Source organism: Stegodyphus dumicola, chromosome 10 (assembly GCF_044657685.1).
Source record: "Stegodyphus dumicola isolate Sdum_Otavi_A_Nest chromosome 10, ASM4465768v1".
NCBI classification, from domain to species: Eukaryota; Metazoa; Arthropoda; class Arachnida; order Araneae; family Eresidae; genus Stegodyphus; species Stegodyphus dumicola.
Window position 1 is genome coordinate 25,120,796 of NC_140777.1, and position 22,087 is coordinate 25,142,882.

The 22,087-nt window shown below is 30.6% G+C and overlaps 1 protein-coding gene across 3 annotated transcripts in view; it reads right to left on the minus strand.

The window, feature by feature from the left end:
• The window catches only part of SMC2 (structural maintenance of chromosomes 2), a 169,523-nt gene that overhangs the window by 105,885 nt on the left and 41,551 nt on the right, over positions 1-22,087 (minus strand). For all 3 annotated transcript variants that reach the window (XM_085824803.1, XM_085824802.1, XM_085824804.1), the window contains one exon: positions 10,165-10,275. In XM_085824803.1, the coding sequence (XP_085680929.1) occupies positions 10,165-10,275 (111 nt within the window). The remainder of the gene's footprint in view (positions 1-10,164; positions 10,276-22,087) is intronic.

Below are 22,087 nucleotides of genomic sequence, written 5' to 3' on the forward strand. Positions count from 1 at the left end.
CACAATAAACATTTTTGCACTCAAAAACTCCGATATTTAAATTAAAAGTTTTCATCTGTAGTATCCGGAAGTGCAAAAAGTATTTCCCAAGGAAAAAAGTGTGAGAAAGGTTCAAATGGAAATGCAAATTTTGAAATTAAATATCCTGGTCAATTTTTATTACACAGGAGCTATTTTTTCATAACGTGCATAAAACTTTCATATCATGAGGAATATAGGAATCAGGAGACCACATTAAAATTTTAATTTCATTATCTTTTTTAAGTGAATTTTTTGTAAAAATTGACACTGCCAAAACATGAATATTTTCATCATTTAAAACACCTCTGTTACTGAAAGGATACAACTACAGCCAACGATTGTGAAAATAAAGGCGGGGTACAGACTTTTTAAGCCAGGTAAGGTATGTGTGTGTGTGTGTATATATATATATTTGGTTCTATTGACTGCAATAAAAAAAAGAAGTGCATAACTATATGTCATAGCAGTCTCATATACAAAAATTCAACATTTTACTGCTAATCGTTGAGATATGCAAGATACATACATACATATGCAAATACCCAGAAAAAATCCACTTTGAATTAAATTTAAAACCATTTAGGTCTCAGTTTTCTTCTCTTGAATCATTTCAGCATTATTTTGCTGCATTCTTTCTGTCCTTTTATTTTATTTTATATTTTCCTGACACACACTTCCACTATCTTTAAATCAACAATATATATATATGTAGAACTGAGTTGAAGTGTCACAAGTACAGACATTAACTACGAATATAAATTATTGCATTTCTAAATGATTACTAAGTTTCATAAATATTTATTTTATCAAAAACGACAAAGATAATTTAATTTAACCAAATACAGTCAAAAGTCGTTCATTCCGACACCCATAATCCGGAATGATCTATAATCTGGACCTCAAATCTACAAACTTTCATGCGCATAATACGTTTACGCATGCGCGTTTAATGTAAAATGGATGGTATAAGCTAAAATTATCTAATTATCTATCTATTTCAGTTAATGTTGCAGATTGCGTTGTTCCTTAATCTTCGAATTGGATCCGGCTTATTATATTTTGCACACTGTTAGAGCAATTTTATAAAAGTAAGCTTGAACTTTCGATTATGTCAAATAGAATTTCCGATATATATTTACTAATATGTAAAGGTTCTACAAAACAAAAGTATGTTTTGAAATCCGAAATCTGTTTATCAATTTCACGCTGCTCTGTGGCAGGGGGAGGGGATGTTACGGCAAGCAATGAACTGGAAGTTGATCTGTCAGCACTATCCTTATCTTCAAGGCAGATGTTTTTATTTTATTCGGCTTATAATTCTTTACTAAATGTAGTATTTCATCTCTATGTACTCCGTCTTTGATATGATTTAAAACAAATTCCTCGTCATTATAATTTGCTTGCAATAGTGAAGAAATTGACACAGTGGTTATTGAAAACGAAAAAATTTCAATTGACAAATTAGTTGGTATTCTCGACACAGCAATTATAGGACTTGAACAGCGGAACTTTGTAACTGAACAAGAAATTATGTCTGTTAATAGAATTAAAGAGAAAGTATTATCACATAAAACGAAGCAACTTAAACAACTTACATTGAAAGAAATGTTTAATAAAGTAAAATATTAAAATAATTTATTTTTTATTATTATTATTATTATTATTATTATTATTTAATTTTGATACCCTTTAGATCATAATTGTTCTTTATTTCATAAATTACGGTTTCATATTTTTAATGTTATAATTTCTGCATGCCATCTTACCAAATTTAAACTGATGATCTATAATCCGAAAAAATCAATACTCCAGAATCGCCGAAGTCCCGACAAGTCCTTATTAACGACTGCACACTTTTCTGAATAAAATCTATCTTAAACAACTTGCATTAAAAACACATGTGTAACAAGCAACAAAACAAGGCTAAAAACTATCTGTTTCATTTATATTTAAATTTTGCATAATATTTTAAATTAGACTTAGCTACTATAAAATTATTATATTGATATTAATTATGGTTAATCTTATATATTTAGAGTAATGTTTCTGTCTAAAATTTTTGGAAATATAAATAAATCAAAAATCAAGATTCCTCTAAATTTTTATAATTGTAGGCCTGAAGTGGTTAATCATCATAAAATGTTAGCTGAACTAAGGAGGCAAAATCGACGGTGAAGAAGACCTTGAAAAATTTCTTCCATAATGACACAGTTAGGTTTAGCCAAAAGAACAACAGCAAAACACAACTGTAAAACAAGTTTCAAATGGATGTGCAGCAGTATTTGGATTAAAAATTATCTTTGGATTACAGTCCTAGATCACTGTGACAAGGTAAGCTTTAATTACTTAATTATTATTGTTTACTGTTATGAAATTAGTTATAATGCAAGAAGGTTAATTTCTAAAACAGAAATTAAAATTTTAGAAAATGATACAGATGAAGAGTTTAAAGGGCTATTAGAACAAATAAATTTGAAATGTAAGCAGTTAAGAGGAAGATGTTCTGAAATTCCCGATCGAATTACAGATGTTAAAAAATTGAAACTGAAATTATTAAATGTGATGATTATTACTGAAAAACTGATCATTTGCTCATGTAACAGGGTTCATAGCCACATTTTAGTTAAAAAAATAAGCACCTATAAGCACTTTTCAAGCATATTTTAAGGAAAAAATAAGCACCTGTCTAATTACATTATACACAACTGCATAACCTTAAAAGAAAAATTAGACTTGTAATTTAAAATATGAGCAATGCAATATTTATTAAGAGAATGAGCATTACCTCAACAATGGAAAACAATTAACTTTTTTTAAAAAAATTCGAAATGACAGTTCAATTTACAGAATTAGTTTACAATGAGAGAAAAAAAAATATGCGGAACTAAACTATATTACAAGATTTAGTGATGATATTTCAGTTGAAAATATAGAAAATAAATAATAATAAGCCATATTAATTGTATTCATTTGGCACCTTATAATAAATACAATTTATTTTTCCACTCATATTAATATTTAAATAATTTAACTTAAATCAAAATTATGAACATTTTCTAAATTTTCATTGCATAACAGTTTTTCCTTAACATATATTCCAAGCAAAGTAATTTAAGTAAAAGAGAGGCACATTTCTAAAATCAGAAGACGGGAAATTGCTTCATTCAGTCATCCTTTAACAGTAAAAGCTTAACTAACCCGCATACTCGGAAATTCCGGATAGTAACTGGAAAAAGAGGAGTGGGGGAGACTGCAGCTGTTCTTTAGATTTAAATTTAGGCTAAATAAATGATTTTGACATTTCAATATGTGCATCATATAAAAATAGACCAACGGAACTGAGAAATATTCTGCTTAGAAAGCACAGTAAAACTCGATTAAGTGTTCATGAACACATCTCAGACTGAACATCAAAATTAATTATCAATGCAAAATACCGCAAACGTTATTGCGCAATACGTGCGGCGTAATTCTTCCATATGTGATATTACACAATCGGAATCAGCACCTCCGGTATTCGGAGAATAAAGAACTAAATAAAGGAAAAGAAAAAAACTTTAATTTTCAACAGACTATTAAATTTCCGGAATAGAATCAATCTTCATTTGAGTTGGGTAGACCACAAAAACTTTTAGTCCTATTCAATCCAGATTGGACAGTGACAAAAAAAGTCCGCTGCTTCAATATTAGAGATCTTGTGGAGAAACTCCCAACCTCCGTACTGTATAATGTATTGGCAAAGAAAATGAAATTATTTTGACTATTCGATTACTTTCCTTTTATTTAAGCCATTCTGAATATTATTCCTTAGAAAGCTAATCTGTGTAAAAACACACCCATTTTTGGAAATTTATCTATACTTCAGCAGTTACTGCAACTATATTATTATAAATATTCATACATATGCTCATAATATAAGCATAACGATCATAATAAACACGAATATGCAAATTATTAAAATATTGATAGAAATTCAAATGTGTGTAGTATTTCGGTGGGAGGAAAATAATACTGAATGTACCGGAATTTTCTACCTTTTTTGCAATTCTTTGGCCAATAGAACGACGTGCACCTGTCTGTACTCTCGAGCGCACCATAGGTTACGTTAATGCAGAGAAAGCAATTTCCGGGAGTATGATTCACCATCTGACGTTGCGTATAAGGAAGAAAAGTTGTTTACTTAGTTTCGGCTTTGGTACGGGGAAAAAATGTGCATTCATTAAAAACAACGGATTAAAAAAAAAAGCACTATAAGCAAAAAGTAAGCACTAAAAACAAAACAATAAGGGCTTTAAAGAAAAAGTAAGCACCTATAAGGGCCTTTATATTTTATTTTCAAATATAAGGACTTATAAGCACTTGTAAGGACCGCTACGAACCCTGTGTAAGTTGAGACTCATGTAAGTTGAGACAAGCTAAACAAAATACACACAAAACATCGTAATGACCTAAAAATCTGTAAAAACCAGAGGGGGAGAAAGTCTGTTAAATTACCCTCATTAACGAGAAAATTTTGATGACAATCATACCGATTGGCACCAGTTTCAAATATAATATATTGAAATGAAAATTTATCCAACGATGATAAATTTAATTACTGTAGTGAAGTGTTTTTAAAGAAAATTCACCATTTTGGTCAGACATCAAAAACTGTTCAGCCAAACTGTAATTATTTTTGAAACTTGCCAAAAACTAAAATATTTCCATTGCAAGGATCTTCAAAATATTTTGAAGCAAGCATCTTAAGTACAAGACTTTTACATTTCTCACTCAATATTTAGTTTGGTAGCATAGCAATACAAAGACCTTACAGTCTTAAACTCCTTCCCTCACAGGAAACGTTTTGTTCCTTTAAATTAGAATTCATTAAAGAATAATTTTTTTGGAAATATATTATTTTGCTTTTAAACTTGTTTGGATTACTACTATATGCAGCTAAAATTTCAGCAGATAAAGCAAATCATTTGTCTATTACAGGCAGTTCAAAATGTTCTTTTTATTAGAAGAAGGATTTCTTTGGCAAATGTTCAGTTTAAATGATGCATCATTTAAACTTAACTGGTGATAAACTTTTTCTTTTGTGTTTTCATTTCCAAGATTTTGTGCTACTCGAATTTTTCTTATCATTTAAGTTCTCATTTGCTGATGAAGCTACAGTTTGTTTTTCATTTAATAAATCAGGAACAGATGAACAGATTCTTTAAAAAAAAATTTTTTTTTAAATAAATAAATAAAAATTTAAAAAAAAAAAGATTCTGATTACACTCTTGTTTTCATTTTCTTTTTCTTTCTACTACTGCTCTCAGTTTGGAATTTATTTCTGGACCAGCATATCTTCATAATTTATAATACTCATTCAAATAATGATAAAATATTTTGCCACCTGGGTTGGATTTCATCAAAGTTGCATTTCATTATGAAGCAGCATATCTTTATTTATACCTAGAGATACAGATAGAGGAGAGATAAATGTTTACAAAATAGTTATATTATTTGCAGTTGGTAATGTATTAGTAAAAGGGATAACTTCAGTCAGTTCCATATCTCTTAGGAGCAGAATTGCATTATTTAAAAGAGTAGGTTCACATATTTTTATACAAGAATGATTAGATTTCGTCGGTTTATCAACAGCCTTGGTAATCTGTTCATCAAGTGTAGCTAAAATATGAGTATCTCTTCAAGCTACTATATTGAGTTATGATGTTTCTGATTGAGATAATATATAAGTACCTTTACAAGATTTTTTGGTTACTTTCTTCATATAGTGTCTTCAATTCAATACCTTCCTTTTGTTCTAGTAAAAATGTTTCTGGAGAGGCTTTTATCAGAACTAATTCAGATAGTTCATATTCCACAGGAGACAAAATTTCATTTTCAGTCAGTACGTCTTTGTCCCTAAGTTCAGTTTCAAAATTAAACTCATTTATTGAACCTAGATTTGTCGTTTCTTCTAGAAATGGTTGTTCAGCACAAGTCTGAATGGCATTTATGATAAGAATTTGAAATTATCTCATTTTGCTTCTTCAAATAATGCAGCAGTTTTGTTACCTAAAAGGTACCTTACTTGATCTAATGAATCTCTTAAGACTGCAGCCTTTGTTATTATATAACCAAATTCACATTCAAGTTCTGTCTCAGCCAAAAGTAAGCACACTGGATGTCCTTTCAGAGGTGCTCATATCTGCAAGGTTTTCCTTGTGTACGAGGAAGGCTTTACATACTTTTCGCAAATTAAGTCCAAAGCTGTGCCTGTACCTCTAAGTATGGACATTATATAGTGATTTACTTTACTTAGACTGGTGTATTGAGCCATAATATCCTTAAAACTGTTTTTGGAAATTTCATTTCATGCTACAGGTGCAAAATTCCTGGAGTTTGTCCCACTGAGGTCAAAGATGTGAGTAGAACCTACATTCATAACAACAAGGGTGCCTCCATTTTTCAAATTCTTTTTCAGGAATTTTTTTAGTAAATTCTTTCTTAATTAAATGCTTAGTATTTAAATCTTTCAAGATTTCTTTAGGATTGTTATCTACTGTGATAGCTATCTTGTATTCTGATTCCATTTTGATTACATTCTTGAGGCTTTAAATCCCATTTTTAGGAATTGCCCTTCTTACAGCTTTGTTTAATATTCTCAAATTCATATGGAGTTTTAATTTTATCCATTTGTCAAAATATCCCCTTACTTTGCTACTTATTTGTCAAGAAAATGTGCTCCTCTCCACTAGAACCTGATATTTAATTTGCCCAGTAATTATTAAGGCCTTCAGTTCTCAAATGTTTTAAATTCTAAATTTTCAATCCACTCCAAAAAGTAACTGCAAAGTTTATGATCATAATTTCTCCAAGACTTTTCAAGAGTCTTTTGATGTCAATAAAATCATTTTTTCACTGTTAAATTTATACCTCTTTAAGATTAGATTTTTTACATAATCTTATTTAGTTGCATCTTCAGACGATTCTCTGGCTGATCAGTAATTACTTGGTTTAGAATTAACTTAATATTTTCCTCATCATAAAATTGGCTTAAAGTGATTAGTTTTTTAATTTCTGGAACATGACTAATGAACAGCATATCCTCACCTAATTCTTCAGCTCCTAATAAATCTTGTTTATACCCTTGGCAAAAAAAAAAAAAAAAAAAAAAAAAAAGACACTGCTCAAACAGCAAATTCTTGAACAGCGTATCAAAATGAAGTTTTAAAAACTTTTAGCCAATGTTCATATCAACTTGCAGAAAATAATCTAGTGGTCTCTTCACCCACCTCCAATAAATTAGAAATTCAAATATGACATAAAAGTTATATCAAGTATTTTATTTCAAAGAAAACACTCAATACAATAAAAATATGTGCTTTCTATTCAATAAAAATCTTCCAAGATTGCTCTTAATAAAGGAATGCTAGAGTGAATAAAACATTTCAAAGCCTTAACTTGATTCACACAACAAAACTCTTGATTTGAAACTCTAAAAAAGCTCAAGTTTCAAAATAGAAATCTAATATTACATAATAAATCTGCCACTATAATACAAGAGCTGAAATTTATTCACACAATTCAATTTTTTTTTAAGGGGGGAGGATTCTAATACAAGACATTGGATACTTACACCAGCTCATTTTCTACTGATTGGACATAAAACTGAGTATTCATACAACTTTGCAGAGATCTTGGAAATATTTCTCTAACATGAGAAAATTTAATGAAACAAAAACAGCAACAAAAAAATATAAAACAGACTTAGAAAACACAGAAAAATCAATAAGAAATGCTCATTTCTTCAATATCTATTGAAACTAAGAATCTTGAAGTTGATGATGTAGTTTTACTTGAAGAAGCAACCAAATCTAAGTTCCTGTGGAATTTTGTGGAATTTGTGTCACATAATTTAAGTCTTGAAAGATTGTGATGGTCTTGTAGGATCACATATGGTGGAAACTAAAAGAGGAGAATTTAAGAGACTTGTAAAACTGATGTATTCCCGTTGAACTTTCAAACTGAAAAATTAACTGAATCAGCAAATTTTATTCAATATTCACATATTCCATGTACATTTATGTAACCTAAGTTATTAATTTCCTAAGTTATTATTATAATTTACTATTTGTAATCTGATTTAATATTTGCTTAGTAACTTCCCAATAATAAGTAATTTGCAGAGTTACTATTATAATTTACTAATTGTAATTTGATTTAATATTTACTTAGTAACTTCTCAATTTTACACTATTTACTATGCTTAGAGTTTTCTTTTTATCATTTAATATGTACATAACATAAAAGTATTGTAAAGTTGCCTTCTTAAATTTGAATTCTTTTTGTATAATGAAATAGTGATGATTTTTACAAAATCATCAGTTGGAGAGTGCTGAGATGTTCCTAAAAAGTTCATCTATAGTGCAATTAGGGGGTTATCTTCTGTACACTAAGATATCTTGTTAGCTGATAATTTTGCAATGAAGTGATATGATATGAACCACCATGTATTTATCAAACTGCTTTGTTAAAAGAAATGTTGTCCTTTTTCTAATAGAAGGGCTTAACATAGTATCTCATTTTATTCCATGAAACTATAAAAGCTTAAATATTTATATTAATTTTTTAAAGTAAATCTCAGAACACTGATTGGAGAGGCACGAAGAATTTTATCACAGTCTTGTCCTAAATCAGAAATATACCAGATTCATTGGAAGGAGAGATCTCTAATTCTGAACTAATACATAAGTAGCAATTTTATTGCAAAGAAAAAGAGCAAAATTTACAGAGCAGATCCAAGATAAATCATGAAATTTTGTGACTTATATGAATAATTTTAAGGCTGACAAATATTTATATTACACTTCTCCCTTCCCTCTTCCAAAAAACCTGCTAGTTATATTTAAAAGAATATTCTACTAGTTACACAAGCGCCAGGCAGTCCTACTAAAAACTGTTTTCCAAACACAGCAGCTTCATTTAAATGAAGCTGAAGAAAAACTATTTAATTATTTTTGTAAACATGATATTCTTTCTACCTTAATGCTTTCCTAATTGAAGTTTCTCTGCAGATGAAATATTAAACAAACCTTTTGAAATACGAGATGAGCTTGTATTTAATCTATGAAATATTCCCACAGATTATCTGCATTATGCCATTTCACCATGTGTGCACGATGGCCTTGAAAAACATCTAAATTTCTCATAATCTTACTTTTCTCTTACAAGAAAGTAACTAGGACACTCCTCCTATATGAACTTCGTCCATGGGCCTTGGATCTCTTTGGGCCACAATAAGCAAATAACCCAAAAATAAGAATACTTAGTTTGAAACTAAATAGCAGTATATTACATATTTTCAACCCATCGAATTCTGGTAAAGCAATCAAACCTACTAAAGATTTCCATTTAAAAATAAAGCAGTCAGATACATTACCTAGAACATTTTAATCATTAAAAAACTCATTTCTAAAATAGGGGAATTATTCTGCTTTGAAAGTATTTGTCAATACTGAAGAACAACAACAAATCATTTTATGCAACTCTTGAAAATAGCCTATTTTTATACTCCAAAATTCCAGCAAAACTAACAGGTAATAAATTAAGATACAAATTTCTAGTTTGAATTCTGGAATAGAATTGTTTGGCGAGAGTATTTATTGCTTAAATTCTATTGATAAGTAGTTTTAAAGGCTATACACAAAATAAAAAATAATGTAACAATAAAACAAAATTCAAAAAAAAAAAAAAAATATTAGTAAAAACCTGAAATTAATTAATATGCTTGATAGTTTAAAAAATTGATATTCATAAATATCTGGAAATTTTACCAAAATCTGCAGATATTCACACTATAATAAAATTGCTACACTAATCATGATGTAAAAACAATACCATCATAGACAATTTTGTAGATTTATAATTTACTATCATCTTACATGTGCTGTGAAATTAGCTATTAATGAAACTACACTAAAATTTTTACGAGATCTTATAAATTCCAATACAGATAAAGAATAAAGTTTTAAAAAATCATTATAGTTTTCCTACCTCTCCATTTTCTCCAAGTTAATTAAATTAAAATTTTTTAAAATAGAACAATTACACTGCAAAACAAAAGGTTCAAAGTATAAATCTGATTTTTTTAACAATCTTAATTATTACCGTATTAATTTCTCGAAGACGTGAATCTTTCTTTTCTAAATTTTTCAGAGCATTTTCTTTTTTATCTTCATACATTCGAGTACCACAAGCTTCTTCAATCATGGACAAAATCTATAATGTAAAAATATACGAGTTTATAAGTTACATATTACAGCTTAATTATTCACCACATACTTTTGCATATTCCACATATATATTTTAATTAGTAAGCTGTGCATTTTTGCTCTTAAATCACTCAGTTTGCTAAGCACTTAAGATAGATTAAATATGAAAGATAAATTAAAGATTTTTATATTCTGCTGAATGGCAGCATTCTATTAACTGGCTACTTGCAAGGCTTGCGGAAAATGAATTAAATGTTTAATATACTCAGTAGTACATTTGTCAAGTCATGTGAATGATAAATGCATAAAAGTATAATGTAACATAACATAATGAATGCAGCATAATATAACTATCCAAACATTTTGAAAAGACTTTAAAATATTTCTAATATTTTAAAAAAAATTATCCATTTGACAAAAACAGTTAAAAACTTTAAAATCATACAAAAATTTCACATTTTTTAACTATATTAGTAACTCACAAATAAAATAAGAAAATACATATAATTATGGATCATGATGTATGCAATCTAGCAATTTTAGTTAGTTATTTATTTTGATGACACCACTCAAACTGTTTGTTGTTTTAATCATTGTGCTTCCTGCCATTTTAATGTATGTTCAAATTTAAAAGATACAGAATTTTTATGTTATAAAGCAATTACTATTTGAATTGTGGAACTAATGAAATTTGGAGAATCACATTACAAATGCTTCTACATCATCTTGCAGACACATGATGGAAATTCATTCATAAAAGTAATGAGTATTTTTGGCCATGCTGAATGACCTTCACAAGAAACGACCCTTATAAAACCGGAAGAAATTTAAATACAAAAAATTATTAAATTAAGTAATGGAATAATTTTCATTTATGAATTTCAATTATTTGTAGTTTCATATTTAAAAATAGCATTTTAGGGCACCCTTTAAGAAATAATTAATTAACTAGAACTTGTAGATCAGATACGTGAAGACAGAATTATGATCATAGAATATTCCCAAAGTGACTATAAATTATACAATATTATTATATCAAAATAAAAAACTAGACCCGAAAGAGTTAATAGTCTCAAAATATTATTCTGCATCATTTACAGTAAATGCATTATTTCACTTTTCATTCCAGTCTCTTGCCATTACGCAAAGTGCAAGATATTTACACTTTAAATGCAGTAAATGCTTTTCATTCAAATTTGTTACCATTTGCCCAAATGTAGGATATGCATGTTTCAAATTTAATCAGTCTTTTATTGATTAACAAACTAAGCTATGTAAAATCAATAGATGTAGTTCTGAAGAATATTAATTTTTAATTTCATTGATTTAAATATAAATGTATTTAATTCATAACACACCTAATTAAAAACATTAAATGTTTTTACAGAATTACACTATATATATATATTTTTTTTTATTTTAAAATACGCAGAAGATCTATATTGTTCCCATGTATAGAGTATATTCATTCAGTATCCTATAAAATGTTTAACCATTCCACATAGGATTTCCGTGGATAATCTCTACTGATAAATCACATTAAATTTAAAATAGCCCTTTTGGGCAATTGTTGAAGTTTTGGGCATTTAAAGGATTTTTTTAAAATTGGTAAACAACAGGTACAGAGAGAATGGTTGCTAGGTCACAAAAAGTTTTACTGCATACTTATATACATGTATTTATTAATATTCATTAATGAAATCAATACATATTGCTCATGTGTATGGATTGGTAATGGATCAAGTGCACACAGAACTGATGATAGCTTGATAAAATTTGTTTTTCGAAAAGAAAGGCTACATAATTCTTGAACTTTTCACAAAAGTCTTTGTGCAACTCTTCTCAATATGGCACAGAATAATCAGTAGATACCACTTCAAACTACTAAGAGCATCAAACACAATGCAATGAAAAGCACATCTAAAGAGCAAAGCTCACACAAAGATATCTAAACACTCTGAACTAAATTGAGAACTGATGCTCTCTTCCGTTTTATATAGTTTTCTTCAGGCCGTTAAAGAATTTCTAGTACTTTCGAATTTCTCAGAATTCCAAGAAGACGTATAAAGTCAAAAGTCATTAATCCGAACTCGTCGGGACTTCGGCAATTCCGGATTATTGATCATCAGTTTAAATCTGGTAAGATGGCATGCAGAAATTACAAAATTAAAAATATGAAACCATAATTTATGAAATAAAGAACAATTATGATCTTACTTAAGGTATCAAAATTTACCAAAAAAAATTAATATTTTTTTGTTTACTTTATTAAACATTTCTTTCAATGTAAGTTGTTTAAGTTGCTTCGTTTCATGTGATAATACTTTCTCTTTAATCCTATTAACCCTTTCGTGGGCCATTTATTTCTCTTTTGAATTTCTTCCATTTTTTTATGTTTTATTATCAATTAAACAATAGCATTTAAGGAAATATATTTTATTTTGCCAAATTTTTTGTTTACATTTAAATTTTAGGGGTGGGAAGTATACTTCCCACGGGACCTTTTATGGTCATAGAGAAAATTCAATTTAAATGTGATTATTTGCCGTAAAAAGATGAGAAACATGTTGCAATGCACAAGTGTACTTAAGATACTGCACACATATAGCGGGTCCTCTTTTCTTGTGCCTTTGTGCTACATTTCTTATATCGTCTATAGTTGGAAACCATCTTTGGCATATGATTTCCCACACTGACTAAGCATACATCATTTGGAACTGAACACCTTTTTGCTTGGAAGCTAGCAGAATGGCCTTTCTTTTTTTGAGGAATATCCATCTATTAGTTGACGAGCTAATGCTATACAGAATGTTAGCTGGTCTAAACTTCTGTTTCTCTTGTTTCCTTACCACAGTATAAAACTATTTACGATGCCAAGATCAATAAGAAAATAAAAAATATGATGCCACCATTCTACAGATCTTCTTCGTATTTGGTACCTTTCTTTTCTTTGATCGAAACAATCAACCCCTACCATGATATCGTTATATACGGCAACAGCTTTAGGGAAAGGTACTTCTGTTTTAGTACTATCCTTTTTGTACGATTTACAGATGTAATAATCGCTGAATTATGTGCAGTATTCAACAATGTAACAGCCTTTTTGTCCATCCACTTTATTGCAGCAACTTCTTCCTTAGCTAGGAACACTGATTCCCCTCTTTGTAGTTTGTTATTAGCCTTCCTTTGCGGCCTCACAGTCCCCACAGAAAATAGACCACTTATAAGTAGACTTTTTTGCAAGCCTAAAAGATGTCAAATAGTTATCATAGGCTATAAGATGACCTGTCTGTTTCACATTTTCCGTTTAGTTTAGTTATTACTGTTTCCCCTAAGCTTGATATTTTATCCTTATTATCAGAAGTTTCTTTTCCACAATAAATTTCAAATTTTTGAATATATCCAGTCTTAGAGTCTGCTAAACACCACACCTTGTAACCTCTTTTTATAGGCTTCATTGGCATATACTGCTTCAATGAAGTTCTCCTTTTGAAAGCTATCGTACATTCATCTATTCATAATGTTGACAAAGGTTCATAGACTTTAGGTATGGAATCATCGAGTTGTGAGAGGATGCCTGACTTTAGGAGTTTATCATACGCAAATTGCCCACATGGATTTGTGCTGTTATCGTTTACATGTAAAGTCTCAGTTATTTTTTGAACCTCTTTGCGATTATTATTCTTGCCACTGATTGAACATTGAGAATAGGGTCTGTGCTACACCAGTTTTTCAGTTCAGGCAATTGATGTATACCCATGAGTATATGCATACCTACCCATGCTTTCAATTTTTCTGATGTGATTTCTGTCCAGTTCAGGATAATGTCTTTTTTGTGGTATGACCCAATCTCTTCCTTTTCTTAGTCTGCTTTGCATATGAGTTTGTTTCGTCAACAATATTCTGTAAAATTTCCTCAGTAAAAATCATGCCAAAATAATCCTTTTTTTTCTCAGTAGAATTGAATGATATTTTCAAATGTATTTTCAAAAATATTCTAATTTTTCCAACATACCTATTGCACATGGCTTTTATACATGATGCTATAGCATTTTCACTTTTTACCCATTATTAATTATTCAATATTAGATAGTTACAGCAGAAATATACAAAATAAGAAAACGTTATTATAATAAAAACAATGCTTTACTTACATTTGAAGCAGAATCGCATAGCAATGCAAATGTCAATCAAAGCAGGCGTCTCAGTGAAACAGATTTCACACAACGCATTCGAACTTTCAAAATAAATGTGTTAATTCTGTTTTCAATCGATTGAACACAGATGGCAGCACAATACTGAAGTGAGAATTAGAGTTCCCAACGTTAAATAGCAAAGCCAATATATTATAGTGGGTTTTGCACTTCCCACAGGTGTATTTCCCAGGAACATGTAGGATTGAAGTAATCTTCCCACGGCCCACGAAAGGGTTAAACAGACATAATTTCTTGTTTAGTTACAAAGTTTTGCTGTTCAAGTCCTATAATTGCTGTGTCGAGAATACCGACTAATTTGTCAATCGAAATGTTTTCGTTTTCAATAACCTCTCTGTCACTTTCTTCACTATCGGAAGCGAATTATAATGACGAGGAACTTGATTTAAATCATATGAAAGACGGAGTACATCAAGATGAAATACTACATTTAGTAAGGAATTATAAGCCAAATAAAATAAAAACATCTGCCCTGAAGATAAGGATAGTGCTGACAGATCAACTTCCAATTCATTGCGAGCCGCGCTTCCTTCCCCCCCTGCCACAGAGCAGCGTGAAATTGATAAACAGATTTCGGATTTCAAAACATACTTTCGTTTTGTAGATCCTTTACATATTAGTAAATATATATCAGAAATTCTATTTGACATAATCGAAAGTTCAAGCTTACTTTTATTAAAATTGCTCTAACAGTATGCAAAAAATAATAAGCCGAATCCAATTCGAAAATTAAGGAACAGCGCAATCTGCAACATTAACTGAATTAGATAATTTTAGCTTAGCTTATACCGTCTAGGCTTAGTATATCATTTACATTACATATACTATGGGGATTACATACTATGGCCATTGTAAGAGTCTATACTTGTAATCAACAACTTAAGGCTTAGACTTTGATGGCATACAGATCCAAAATACGATGCCATTCAGCTTATTGAGAACTGTGTGAAGACCATTCCAGAGTGACTAGTTTATGAGAAGGTCCTGTCCATTGAACTGGTTCTATACCTTGTCACCTACATTCAATCGATGTCTGTAGCTCTCATATCGTATCGAGTCTTCATCTTCTCTGTCAGGAAACTGACTTGCTCTCGCAAAAAACTGTGCACTACTTCAAACTATGCTTGGAGGTCTTGAATCTACTCCTCATGTAATGAAGGTGCATCACAAGGGAGACGAAGGTCATGACCGAAAAGCATCTGCGATGGGGAACAGCAAGTAGTCTCCTAGAAAGCATTGCGATAGGCAAGTAAAAACAGAGGTAACTTCTGGTGCCAGTTCTGTTGGTTTCTGGAAACCATCAGGGAGAGGTTGTTAAAGATGATTCGATTAAAACTCTAAATCCAATGTGTATCATTACCTCTGTTATCATAACAACCTCTTGGTCAGATATAGGATACACCTGAAGTCACTTTCTAAAGAAACTGCTGATGATGAGGATGTATCGGGTTTTAATAAAAGTTTCCCCACCACCTCAAATATCGTTTTTGGCATTTGAAAAAAAAAAAAAAAAAAAAAAGACTTCCTTGTGGAATTTGTAAAATAAATATCCTTTATCATCAAGTACAATGTACCTGAAAAGGAACTACCACACTTCTTGATTAAAACCATTATTTACGTGCAATTCTGCTGCAAAATGTCAGTTACAGAATGTTACCAAATCATGTGTACAGCTCTAAATACTAATGCTGTATCATATGACCCTGTGAAGTTTTGGTACCAAATGTTCAGAAACAAGGACTATGACACTCAAGAAGCACAGCACTTGAGCCAGCCTACTGATGTTGATGAGGCCTGCCTGCAAGAACTTGTGGAAAAAGATCAGTATGCAAACACTCCGAGAGCTTGCTAAAAATTTAGACGTTAGTGCCCTGTCCATTAGTCGCGCTATGCATCACATTAACTTGACGTACAAGTTCAGTTGCTGGGCGCCACATGAGCTGACTCCAGCAGATAAGGACAGGCCTGCACTAATCTGTCCAAAGAGCAACACAAGGTCAAAATTCTGAACTAGATCGTCACTTGTGATGAAAATTGGGTTCATTTCAACAACACAGGCTGAAAAGGAGTTTGGTCTGCACTTGGTGAGCCTGTCAGCAGCGTTGCAAAGCGCAATTTGACTAACAAAAAGATCATGCTTTGTATTTGGTGGAATTGCCACGGTATCATTCACAAAGGGTATCTGGAAAAAAGTAAAATCCTCGACAGTAAGGTGTGCAGAGGGATGCTAGTGCACGTTGACATGGCTATCAAGGAAAAACGACAAAATAAGTTCCAGCGCAAAAAGGTAATGTTCCATCAAGACAATGCAAAACCACGTGTGTCTGCATTCACCAGCTAGACTCTGTATGGACTCGAATGGATTCTTTTCCCTTTATCCACTATACAGACCTGACATTGCTCCTTCAGACTTCTACCTTTTTTCACACCTTCAGCTACATCTTGCTGGTGCTATCTTCCTTTCTGTACACTGCTCAAAAAAAAAAAAAAAAAAAAAAAGGACAGTGCTATATTTCTCGTTCTACTGGGCCGATTGACAAAATTCAAACTGCGTTTTTCATATCTCGAAAGCGCGACTTAGGATATATATTAGATTTATACATAGCACTATTCTAACCTACGTATTTTGACACAAAATCGGATTTTTCTGAAATAACATACCAATTATTCTCCATATTTCGATTCTACGACCCAAATTATGCCAGAATACCAAGTTTTGTAAAAATCATAAGAGTAGTTTTTAAAATATTAGCTCTCAAAATTTTAGCTCTTCATTGTTAATTGAATATGGCAAATATTTATTAATATCTCTTTTTTTTTTTTATTAAACTTTAATCTTTTTCCTTTCACATTTCACAATTTAGGTTCATTCCAAATAAAAGTTATCCATTTTTTGTTTTATTTTTTAAATTTCTATTTTAAAATAATTTTTATAAATTTTTGGAAAAAAATTTGAATTATAACCTATAAAATCTTTACCATTATCTTAAAGTAGGTGTATTTCTAAGCATACCTGCAAAAAATTAGACTTTTTTATTCAAAATTTACTAAGATATACACAAATTTACATATTTTCGCATTTTGAAATTTGGCATCTTTTTTTTGAGCGATAATAACGCCAAATGTGGTTTATGGATTTTTGTTACAGTGAATTGCCACAGCTATTTTTAACCTTAAATTTCAAGTAAGATTTTACGGAGAATTAATTATATGAAATTTTTCCCCTCAATGATGCGTAATAATTATTCATTAATACTATATGAAAAGCTATTTTTTTTAATTATAGATGATATTATTCAAATTTTTAACTATTTTTTTTTAATTTCTCCCTTTTTTAAAAAAATTATTTGTAAGAGTAAATTTTTATCTTCGGCATTTTATCGTTTGCTACTTTACTTTAACTTTGTTTAAATCGAATTGTCTAAAACTGAGAACTTTTGTTTGATGTTTATTTGAATTTTACGAAAATATTTTATAACATTAACTGCATAATTTATTTCTAAACAAGCTGTTCCTTATGAAGTGGCTGAAAGAGCGGCTGATACTATCATCCATATTTTTAAAACACAGTATATTTTTATAGAAACATAAGATTTAGAATAATCATTTTTATAAAAGTCAAATTATGATATAAACATACAACCCTCTAGAGACCAAATTAATGGACGTTCAATGGTTATGTAGAAATGATCTGCAGCTACTTAATGGCTGGATAAGTCAGCAGGTTCTGTGGACAAGTAAGAATAATTACATATAAACGACACCCAAATTCTGGATTCAATTAAAAACGAGGGTATGATGTTTATTAAATGAACTTAAGAAGTTTTAAAATATAAAAAATCAACTCATTTTTTATCCTAAAATGTATTTTTATTATATCTGTTGAAACTCTCACCGACAACCACGTGATTTGCGCATGCGCGCAGCAAAAATTAAATCAGAACATTTTTAACTGAACTTTGAGAACTCGTGATGGACTTGAGTGAAACGTGTAATCCTTATCTTCTGTGTTATACATATATATTTTAGTTTAGTGATGTGATTGTAAATTAAATAACTTATTTTCTTAGAAGCCTCTCTCTTTCTGTAAGTAGTGCATCGATGAATGAAATAAACATTCCCGGATATGCCTTTGGATTAGAAAGAAGATCGATTAAAAGGTAAGTCCTTTTACCTTTTATTTTCTAAGAATATCCTTAAAATTCTAATTTAGAATGCAATTGTCAAGAACTGAATTCTAATCATCAGTAATATAATAAGTAATTATTACGGTTATTAATAAATCCTTCTTATAAAGTAATTACAAATATTTCAAAAAACTTTCTGTCTGAATGCAACTATTTCTAATTTTATATTAATCAAGATTGCACACGATATTATTTATTTGAACTTCAATTCTTACCATCAGCACTAGTAGAAGTTACAAATCAATTATATTTAATTAAGGAATGACCAGTTTAGAAACAGCGTACCATAACAGCAATTCAATTATTGGCACTGTATCTTTCATGTTACTTCCGATTGGCATATGATTTTTAATGAGTATTCAGGTTTTGCTAGTAACTTCACTTAAAAATCGCGCTTAAACTAGGTTAGTTGGTTATTTGAACATAGAAAGAACATGGAAGCTATTTGGTTAAGATCCTTTCATAGAGAACCTTTGTGAAGAGAACCTAGAAAACTACGAAAACCAACCATGCAGCCTGGGTTAGACTTCGCAACAAACAATTAGTATTTAACAATCTTCAAATGCTAGGCAACTGGTGAGGCTCTAATTAAATATTTTATTTGTAAATATTTAAAATATTGTTGTATTCTTAGACACAAAAAGCAGAATTTTTGTTAACTCGTTAGTAAACTACCAAGCCGTAGTACAAATGAATATTCAATTTCTTTTGCAATAATTGTATTCACTTTATATTCTTGGAATATGAGCTAAAGAAGGAATGTTCTCGGAAGATTAAAGAAGTGTTTAAATCCAGTGATATTAGGTTTGTCTTACAAGCTCAAAATCAAAATGACTCTGCAACTGCCCGAGTAGTTGACTTGTAAATGGCTGTGAATTAAGCAGATGACTTTTAATCTTACGTTATTCAGTCAGAAAACGTATTCCAAACGTTCTGTATTGCATGGCAATGCATCTTTTCATTATTCAATAACCAATCGGAGAACCGCTTGTATTCGGAAATAAGTACGTGAACTCAATCGTCCTGCATGTTCTTCAAATTTGTCTTCTTGTGATTTTTTTTTTTTTTTTCTTTTTTCTTTTTCTTTCCCAAAAACTAAAGTTGCCTCTCAAAGGAAAGTTTTTTGACATTGAACAGACAAAAGGAGTATGACATCTACTTTTAAAGGTATGTCAAAAACAGATCTCGACAAGCCTTCTCTTCCATTACACGTTGTGCATTCAGACAAAAAGTTGGATCAGCGTAAATTCTATAATATATTTTTATTACACTCTGATTACTTTATTAACATACAGTGAATATATACTAAACCTTTTACTTCAGCTTCAGTAATTCGGAATTTTTGACGTAATTGTTGTCAGAACTAGGACATAGAAGATAAGTCAAATTGAATATTTCGATGATCCAATAAATTCAAGGTCAAAGTTTCGATATTTTATTTTCGGAGGGAGGGGAAATTTTTTCAGTTTTGGTCCATTATAATAAGCATATTTGCTTCGATTCTTTATTTTTTCCATAAAAGCGAATATCTTACTCATGGTATACATATAACACACAGCTTCAAATTAAAATTTAATAATATACAGGGTGGTTATAATTAAAGTTTCACTTTGAAACGGTCATAAAAGAAAAACTACTAGATCAAATGTTATCAAACTTTGTAACCGCGTAAAGGAGGTCATGGGAATTTATTTTCTGCGAAAAAAAGAAAGCTCGAAAACCTCACCAACAGGGGGGAAATGGCGCTGTATGCAATATTGTTAAACGAAATATGCGTCGGAATCTAACTTAACCTTTTGTTACACAGGTTTAATATGTTGCATACCCTTAAGAAACTTTGAAGTTAGCAAATTACAATTTAAAGTCGTTAAATTCAATAAAAGTCGAGTGTGCCATCCGTGTAAGGGAAAAATTCGTTTGTGAATACCACGGATTAGCGATTAGAAAATATGAGAATTGCAAATCACTAACACAAGTGCATACAATCTGGAAATTATTTTCTTACAGATCGCTAATTTGTAATTTTTTAAACCTGAATTCGGCCCTAAAACATGAAGATACTGATTCAAAACGCTTTTAATCGATTTGGGCCAAAGAAATTCCTCATGTTATCTACCTAGTTCCATTGTATTCTCCTACTGCATTCGATTGCATAGCAGTCATTCCACAACGTTTGGTGTGGAATGACAGCTAGTTTCATAACTGAACCATTTTTCCCTGAATAGCAGTCGACAGCTGGACCACTGTGATTGCAGATCACTTAGAGTCAATGTTAAAATGTTTCGTGATACATGAACTGCAGTAACATGGCATTTTAGATACTACGATTTTATGCAGGGCTGGCTCCACCTCACATGTGATGCACAGTTACTTAGGCAACATTTCACAATTGAACGTCTTATAAGCCGACACTTCCCCTCTTCCCACCAGACCTCAACCTATGTTAGTTTTAGCTCAGGGTTCGTACACATTTCTGCACACGGAAATTAACTGCTTTTAAGGACTTTTAAGAACCATTAATGAAAAAAATTAAGGACCTATGAGCAAATGGGAACTGAATAAATTCAATTAAAAATATTATTTTATGCCTGAATTTCACTTTTGTAATGCCATCCTAAAAATAAAATAGATTCCTAAGTAGTATGCATTATTAATAAACATGAATTAACTAACATAATTATTAATAAGTTTGAGAATAAAATAAACTTCATGCAGTCAAGTAGCATTCAATATTTTACATTTATAATAGTTGGACATATTTAAAAGAAGATAAGTGACATTTACGATTTACTAATACATAGTTAGCTTTACGCTTTTTTTTTCCTTTTTTTTTTTAATCATTTTGTCACATACTTGGTCAGTCTAGAGGTTTAGCAAACAGTAGGGAGATTTTATGTCAAACAACATAGGTTAAAGTGAGAAGTGAGATCATAATCAGCATGATTCATAACAAAAGACTGCATGTTGTCCCTCTGCTGCTTGTCTATAGAGAGACCTACTGATTGGAACAAACCTGCAAGGCCTGATGTAGGCACAGTTGGCAAGTGTTGAAAGTTAGTCAAGATCTGCTTAATGCAGTTAATGTCATAGCTTTGTGTAGAGTTAAAGCGGTTGTAACCCAGTTAATATACTTTAAGGTTCCAATAAGCCATTAAAGCACCAGAGGTGATAAGTTGTTTTATATATATTATAAGTCTCAGTAGATGCAAAGAACAAGTTTTACTTGATGGTGTTGATGGTTACTTGATGGTGTTACTTGATGGGTGTTGGATGATGGTTCTCCACACAAAGGATTTGGCAATTGGATCCCCTAAAAATCCCAGTCGCCCTTTAAAAGGGGGAGTATACGAGGTATTTTTCCCACCTTCTTGGCGACCCTTTGTGGTGTAGTGGTTTGCACACTGGTAGCAGTATTCCA